The sequence below is a fragment of the Echinops telfairi genome, unplaced genomic scaffold, assembly GCF_000313985.2.
Source record: "Echinops telfairi isolate 266 unplaced genomic scaffold, ASM31398v2 ScPeMD7_7468;HRSCAF=8506_0, whole genome shotgun sequence".
Taxonomy (NCBI): Eukaryota; Metazoa; Chordata; class Mammalia; order Afrosoricida; family Tenrecidae; genus Echinops; species Echinops telfairi.
In genome coordinates this window covers 31,016,115-31,024,456 of record NW_022111369.1, presented here as the reverse complement: position 1 = coordinate 31,024,456, position 8,342 = coordinate 31,016,115, and the positions used below count along the sequence as shown (strand labels likewise).

At 38.6% G+C, this 8,342-nt stretch overlaps 1 protein-coding gene across 1 annotated transcript in view; it reads right to left on the bottom strand.

Annotated features, from left to right (window-relative positions):
* Positions 1–852: 852 nt before the first annotated feature.
* LOC101647936 (17-beta-hydroxysteroid dehydrogenase 13) overlaps positions 853–8,342 on the bottom strand; it is a 30,157-nt gene continuing 22,667 nt past the window's right edge. Inside the window, exons 6-7 of the mRNA XM_004703417.2 lie at positions 5,152–5,268; positions 853–1,109 (exon numbers count right to left, since the gene is read on the bottom strand). Of these exons, the coding sequence (XP_004703474.1) occupies positions 1,019–1,109; positions 5,152–5,268 (208 nt within the window). The 3' untranslated portion in view covers positions 853–1,018. The remainder of the gene's footprint in view (positions 1,110–5,151; positions 5,269–8,342) is intronic.

The window sequence follows — 8,342 nt, the reverse complement described above, 5'->3', positions numbered from 1 at the left end:
CTCAGAGTGGCGAGATCAGATCAGGTGCAATTCCCACACTGTGTCTCTGGTGTTGTCCCCCGCAGGGCCATGGGTCAGTGAGGGGCATCATGTCTCATAGTGGGGCTGGCCATGGTCCTCTCTGTGGACTGGCTGCTCTAATTAGGGTCTTCGTCCTCAAGGCCTGGTGGGCCAGGATGCCACACACTGAATCTTATCCCCATAGAAATAACCTTGGAGTGCAGCTGCCTGATTAAACTTGATCTCTAACTGCAGCTGGTATTCCGTGACCTGGCAACAGAGTGAAAGTCTACTTTGAGAATAGTCTTCAACCTTCGCTCTCATACACCTAAGTTCTCTCTATTTACTCTCAATGCGGTCACACTCACTCCCTTTCAAAGGGAATGAAATGAAATAAAACACCTTAAAGGAAAATGATCTTTTAAGTATGCTTATATAAGCACAGACATTTTTAAGAGGCATCACATTTAAAAAAATGGGTATGACTATTAAAACTACTATTAATGCTCTTAAGAAATTGAGGCTCTTAGGAAATCTCAGATGTGTTATGTCATGGGGGGCGGAAATCACCCTCTTGAATATGTGTTATATGTTTTTCTGTTTTTTGATACATGAAACCCAAGATGAATGAACTTATCGGGACAGCAGGTAGAATAAACTTTTGGAGTGGTGGTGGAGGTATAAGGGAGCTGATGTTAAGGAGTCCAGGAAGGAAAAGAATGGCTGGAAACTCATTGTGGCATCAATTGTACAATACTCCTTGATGTGAACGAACTATGGAATGATGTGATATATGTATTAACTCATAATTAAAAAAATAACAGTGGAAGAAAAACACAGTGAACGAAAAAAGAAATTTGAAACACATGATAGTTTATTTTCTTCATTTGATGCTAATGCCAAACCAATAGTTTTCATGCTAATCGCATGAAGATTGTGAAGCGAAGCCTGATGCATTCCTTTGGAGCGGAAGCCTGTATCACGGAGGCCCCTCCAGCTCTGGCTGGGGCTCCTTTCTTCACTTCCTTTTGATTTTGTGGCCAACCACTGCTTCAAACTGAATATCCTGGATTTTATTTATAGCTGCCAGAGCGCGTTCAGGAAGAAATCTGTTGGGGGGGGGGGGGGGGGGGGGGGAGGAGGAGAGAGAGAGAGAGAGATAGATGAGGTTTTCTGTTTAAAACCAATGACACCAGAACCCTCTTTCATTGTCAGTTAAATACCCTGACGGTTACTTGACACACATTTACTTTTCCTCTGCTCTCCCTGCCCAAGCCCCCTGACATCTATCTCTCTTTTCCTCGATTTTGAAGTGCCTTTTAATATTCAGAGTTCAAATCGTATATAAATGAAAAGAAATCACCAATATACACCACTTTTGTTATCTTATATTATCTTATTTTGTTATCTTATCTCATATTAGTAAAAATCTTATACATGATCACATAGAAGTCAGGATCTGAGATGGAAGGTCTGGGGTCATTACAGAAACTGCCCACTGTTCCTCCTGTAGAGAGACCCTGCCAGACTCCAGGTCACCCATCTCAGCTCTCCTTCAGGAGTTACCAGTGACGGAGTTTGTGCTCTACAGTAAAGTAACCTAACGTAAAAGCACCTGCTCTCTTTGAGGAGCTTATGTTGAGTGTACTGAGAGTCTTAGGAAAATATCTTGAAACAATTAGAGAAACATATAAGTCAACTGTAACTGAAGGTTATACAATGTGAGGAGGATATTAATGTGGGCAGGGAGCGTGAAGGGGAGCTTCAAATGGACAAATAGTTGTTCAATGATGGGTAATATGCAATTAGGCAGATGACAGGAGGGAAGTATGAGCAAACAAAGACAGACAGAAATAACATGTTCTGCAAAGACAGTCATAGAAAATCACTCTGTACCGTCAACTAATGCAAGATTTACTCAGCTGTCTTTGGGAAGTGGAGAATGCAGATGAGCTCAGGCAAGATCTGGCTGGGAGCGAGAGAGGAAGAGAACTTGCCAGCCTTTTAAAACAAAATGTGAAAAGAACCCTTTCTCTGATACTAACTCAGTCTATTACACGACAGAGGAAAATTAAACTGTTATCAAATTATTCTCTTCAAAGCTCATGAATAGTTTATGTTAAGAGGTGTAAAGGAGGACCTAATGCTGGGGGTTTAAGTGGAGAGAAAATGTTTTGAGAATGATGAGGGCAATGAATGTACAAATGCGCTTTACACAATTGATGTGTGTATGGATTGTGATAAGAGTTGTATGAGCCCCTAATAAAATGATTTTTAAAAAAAGAGCTGTAAAGATTTAAGAAGCTAATACAGTTATTTGTTCAATAATGAAATAGACATTTATTATAAACCATCTTTCACAAGAAAGCTGAGAAATTATCCTTTTCGTGGTTAAATAATCCCAAATTCTCATGTAAATTCTTCCTGCCATGCCTCCAGTATCCAATTTACAGAACATGTTATCTATTTACTAGCAGACGCTTTACTTCGATGACAGTCTGCAGGACATAGGCACTATTGCCATCCCTATTTTATAGAGAGCCCTGGTGGACTGGTGGGTAAGCATTGGACTGCTAGCAACAAGGTCAGTGGCCAACTTGCTTCACCAAAGAAAGATGAGGCTACATGATGCTATAGAGATATGCAGCCTCGGAAACCTTTAGAAAGTCACTGTAAGTCCTAATCAACTAGATGGTAGTAGATTTTTTAGTTTTTTTACATATTGGAAATTTAAGGCCATAGAGGATAAATAATTTGCATATAGCCACAGATCTAGCAAGCAGCAGAGTTGCTGGTAAAACCAGGTAGAGTCCATCTATATTCATTGTATTGTCTCTGTAAGCTATTCCCCTTTCAGCTAGAACAGCCTTGAGGAAAGATGGGGAAAAGAAGATGTGTGTGGAATGTCTAGAAAATAATGATGGCAACATATGTACAAATGTACTTGATACAATTGATGTTTGGGTCGTTGTAAGAGCCCCAATAAAATGATCTTTTAATAATAAAAAGAAGAAGTATATAATAGAGCTCATTATTAAAGTACAAAAAGGGGGAAGGAAAACATGAGAATGTCAACTACAGTCTACAAAAAAATGAAAATATTTTTAAAATACTAAGATGAAATCAAAAGATCAAAGTGGATGCCAGAAGAGACTCTGAAACTTGTTCATGAACATAGAGTAGCTAAAGCAAATGGAAGAAATGAAGAAGTAAAAGAGTGAACAGAAAATTTCAAAAAGCAGCTCAAGGAGACAAAGTAAATTATTCTAATAAAGTGTGGAAAACCTGGAGTTAGAAAGTTAAAAGGAAGAACAGGCTTAGCTTACCTCACGTTGAAAGAACAGAAGAAAAAATTCAAGGCTCAAGTTGTAATGCTAAAGACATCTGTGAGCAAACTAGTTCACGATGCAGAGAGTTTCAAAGAAGATAGAAGGAATACACAGAGTCACTATTACACAATAGAATCGGTCAACATTCAAACATTTCAAGAGGTAGCATATGATGAAGAGCCAATGGTATTGAAGAAAGACACCCAAGCTCTATAGAAAGCATTAGCTAAAAACAAGGTTCCAGAAATTGATGGAATAAAATTGGAATGTTTCAGCAAGCTGGTGCAGCAATGGAAGCACTCACTGTGTATGCCAAGAAATTTGGAAAACAGCCACCTAGTCAGTAGACTGGAAGAGACTCATATTTGTACCCAGTTTAAGAAGGGCAATACAACAGAATACGGAAGTAATTGAACAATATCATTAAGACTACATAAAGATAATTCAACAACATTTGCAGTAGTACATCATAGGGAACTTCCAGAAATTCAAGCTGGATTCAGAAGAGGAAGTAGCATGAGGGATATCAATGCTGATGTCAAATAGATCTTAACTGAAAGCAGAGAATACTTCAATTGAAAACTTCAATCAAAAAGAAAGCAGAAACTTAAAAAAAAAATCAAACCACTTTTAAATGGAACAAAAGAGAGATCAAATGATGAAGTGTTAACTAACCATATCTTCCATAATTGACTTTACAATGCTCTCTGTGTGACAGTAAGGCTATTCACGCCCTTGGACTATGGTCAGCAGGTATTCCCTGGAGGCTTAATCCATGTGGGGACTCTGCAAAAGGATTTTGGACTTCCACTGTCATCCATATCCTTCTGTGAACAGCTGCTCACAATTTAAGCTCTGATACCATTCCCTCTTTCGGATTTGGATTTTATTATTCACAACCTTTGAATCACAGAGGCTGGTGTACTTCCTCCATGTGGACTTAAATGACACCTTACTTACATGGCTGCTTGTTTGAAGACAAGCCTCTAAGATCCCAGATGCTGTTCTTTCTGATAGCCAGACACCATCTGATTTCTTCACCACACTTTGCTATAGTACCCGTAACTTCAGTGATCTCTTCATGTGGGAAGGTATTGAGTAGGGCCATGTCATAAGAACGAATTGCTTTTTAAATGATTTTTTTTTATTTTTAGAACTACTTGCTTTAGGGATAGAATTAAGTGTGAACCCAAAATTCATTTGTATATCTATGGTTCATTTTAGAGACACCATTATCATTTTATGATAGAGAACATTATAAATCCCCCCACAACGTGTTATAAGATAATTCTATTACTAGTGTCATTGATTTAGCTAAAGATATAGAATTCAAAACACTATTGGGAAAAGGAAATTATAACATGTATATGTTGCCATTTTAGACTACAATACACATATTATTGATTTATACAGATTAAACTCTTAATTGACTAGACACTATTTACACAAGCAATAGGGGCTGCTGAAAAGGAAACCTTGGAATAACACACATTCACAATGGCAGAACTCTGCCTCTCAGACCAACACATGCACATTCTTGATTTTCTTGACTGCAGTTTCCATTAGGGTTGATGGTGGAAGATAAAAGGTACAACTCAAGGAAGCGTGTGACTTGAGTCAGGATAATTCACGCCTTCGCATAAGGCTGTGAATTAAGATCATTCTATTTCATTAACAACCCTTTAAAGGTATAATTCATCCCCAAAGTGAAGGATCAAATAACATCAAATAACAAAATGGAGGACAACTACAGAATGGAATCAAAGCACAGGTAAGTTGACAGGGTGCCTCAGAATCACACAGTAGCAATAGAAGTACTTACTTCTCTAGTGTTAGAGTGAGACTGAGGTATGATGGAACAAAAATCATTTTCTTATTGGTAAGTATTCCATTCATCAGACTTCTGACAACTTCATCCGTCTCTAATACAGACCATAATCTGTGATTCAAACAGGTAAACAAACAAAATGCTTGATTGTCATTGCTTGTTGTTTGATTTAACAAAGCTAAAAAGACTAATGTTTGTTTTTTTTAACCAAATTCAGAATTAAGATTTTGCTCTAGGGTTCACTTTATAAATGCTACCAGCCCAACAAACACACACATGCAATACTGATGTTTGATTATCATATACTTTCACATCCAGTTTGAATATCAAAGCGACAGAAAGGAATGAAATGATTGGGGAGTGTGGGAACCAAACAGGAAAGAGGAGTTGGTAGGGTTAACCAGGGGCTTGGAAAAAAAATATCTGGCATCTATCAGGGTCAGTTGAATGCAAGGAGAGAATTATATAGCCAATAATTATACTTCCTTTTCTCTGGAGGTGCCACATAAGGCTGTGTTATGAAGTCCGTGGGTACCTGAGATTCACCTCTAACTTGAGCATCCTGCAGTTTACTGGATGTCCAAGAGGTACATAGGTAGTGTTCAATCACAACTGGAGGAGTGGCTTCTATGATACTAAAGAGTGTGTACACAGTTGTTGAGAAGCACACATCCTCTCAAGCCCGGTGTAGAAGGCCACTGTGTAGAATGTAGATGATGACAGTGAAGACGTAAATGGATTAAAATGTTCCACAGATGTTTGTGGTTAGTTGTTAGTTTCCAGCAAGTGAGTTCCAACTCATATCATCTTGCTGTACAGTAGAATTAAACATTGTCCTAATGATTCCTATGTTGGAGCCCGTTGTTGCCGCCATTGGGTCAGTCTCATTGAAGGTCCTCTTCTCTTTCAGCTGCCTTCTACTGTACCAAGAACAGGGTCCTTTTCCAGAGACTAGCCCTCAAGGCAACTGAGATGAAGTCTCACTGCTCTTGCTTCCAGGGAGCATTCTGACTGCACTTCATCCTATACAGATGTGTTCATTCTGCTGACAATCCATGGTGCATTCAAGATTCTTCACCAAAACTGTTATTCAAAGGAATCTATTAACCTTCAGTCCTACTTACATTGTCCAGATTTTACATGCACCTGAGGTGATTAAACATTCTGTGGTTTGGGTCTGCTGTATCTTAGTCTTCAAATCCTTGCCTTTTTAAAAAAACAAACAAACACTTTAAAGGTACCTTTTACAACAGATCTAACCAATGCAGCACATGTTTGGTTTCCTGACCACTCTGAAATGGGCATTGAGACTAGTTCCAAGTAAAACGAAATTTTTGACAACTCCAGACTTTATTGCTATGTTGCTCATTGGTACAGTTGTGAAAATTTTCATTATTTTTATATTGCACTGTAACCTGTACTAAAGGCTATAGTCTTTCGTCTTCACCAGTTAATGTATCAAGTTCTCTTCTCGTTCAGCAAGCCATCTTGTGTGTCATCTTCATACTGCGAGTATTCACATGTCCTGCTCCAGTCTCGATGCCACATTCTTCTCCTCTAGTCCAATTCCTCAGATCATCTGCTCGGCATATAGATTGAGTAAATATGGTAAAAGGATACTCACACCTTTCCTTATATTAAGCCACGCAGTACTCCTGTATTCTATTTGCATGACTGTTGGTCCATGTAAAGACTATAGATGAGCATAATCAAGTGTTGTGCAGTTCCCAATCATTTTTAAATTAAAACATTTCATTATGATTTTGGTGGAGGTTTACATTTTAGATCATCGATTTTGTATTCAGCAACTTACACTATTTATCAACTCCCCCAATAGCTTATCCTCCCCTTCCTGCCGGCCCCCACCCCACCATTGATATCTCTTCTTCATGTGGAACACAATCTCCCCTTTCCCTCAAGCTCACATCAGCCTGCCTTCTATGTGACTGCTTCATCTTCTTCCCTCTACACCCCACCCCCAACATGGTAACCATCACAGTCTGTTTCCTTTCAGACGAAAACCTTTGCTTAGATTTTTTGTCTTTACAACAGTGGACACGTACAATATTTTTCCTTTTGTGATTGATGGATTAATTTCACTCAGCATATTATTCTCCAGGTCTATCCATGCTATGAGGTGCTTCATAGTATCATCATGATTTTTAAAAGATGCATAGTATTCCATTGTGTGTATGGACTGAGGGGCATGTAGGTTGTTTCCATCTTTTTGCTAACAAGGATGTGATGAACGTTTGTGTGCACATGTCTGCCTGTGTCTGGCTCCTCCTTCTTTGGGACATGTGGAATTTCTATTCCCCATTGTTTGAGGAAATTTACCTTCCCATGGTGCTTGTACAGGTTTACCATCCCATTCGCAGTGTATGAGAGTTCCAGTCTCTCTGCATCCTCTCCAGCATTTGTTAGTTTCTGTGTTTTTAATTTTTATTTTGCTGTCAGTGTTGGTGGAAGATGGTACCTTATTTTTGTTTTTGATTTGCATTGCTCAGATGTCTAGTTATTGTGAGCATGGCTTCCCCCTGGATGTTTTCTGTGGTCAGCTGTCTGTTTATGTCCTTTTCCCATTTTTAAGTAATTATTTAAGTGGATCTTTTTTCTTATTGATGTGTTGCAGCTTTCAATAGATTTTAGAGATTAGTCCCTTGTCTGATGTGTGTTTGCCAAAAATATTTTCTCACTCTGTAGCTTTTCTTCTTACTCTTTTGATGAAGACTTTCAATGCACACGAGTGTCTTATTTAAATAGTCCCTGTTAGTAGTCCCTGTTATCTAGTCTGCCCTTTAACTGTATGAGTTTTTTTCCAATTGTGTTTGATAGAGTGTTTATGTCCTATACTAGGGTCCTTAGATTTGCCTCTTTTTCTCATGGATATTCTTTATAGCTTTTTTCCCCTTAACATTTAGGTCTTAATCTCCTTGAGTTTATTTTTGCATATAGGTCTGTTTCATTCTTCTGAAGATGGACATACAATTTTGTCAGCTCCATTTGTTGAAGGACTAGCTCTTCCCCATTTAATATTTTTCACTCATCCCTTTGTTGAAGATCAGTTGTCTGGAGGTAGATGGATTTGTTCCTGGGTTCTCTATCCTATTCCATGTGTCTACATAGCTGTCATTGTACCAGAACCAGGCTGTTTTGGCTACTGTGGCTGTACGACAGGCTTTGAC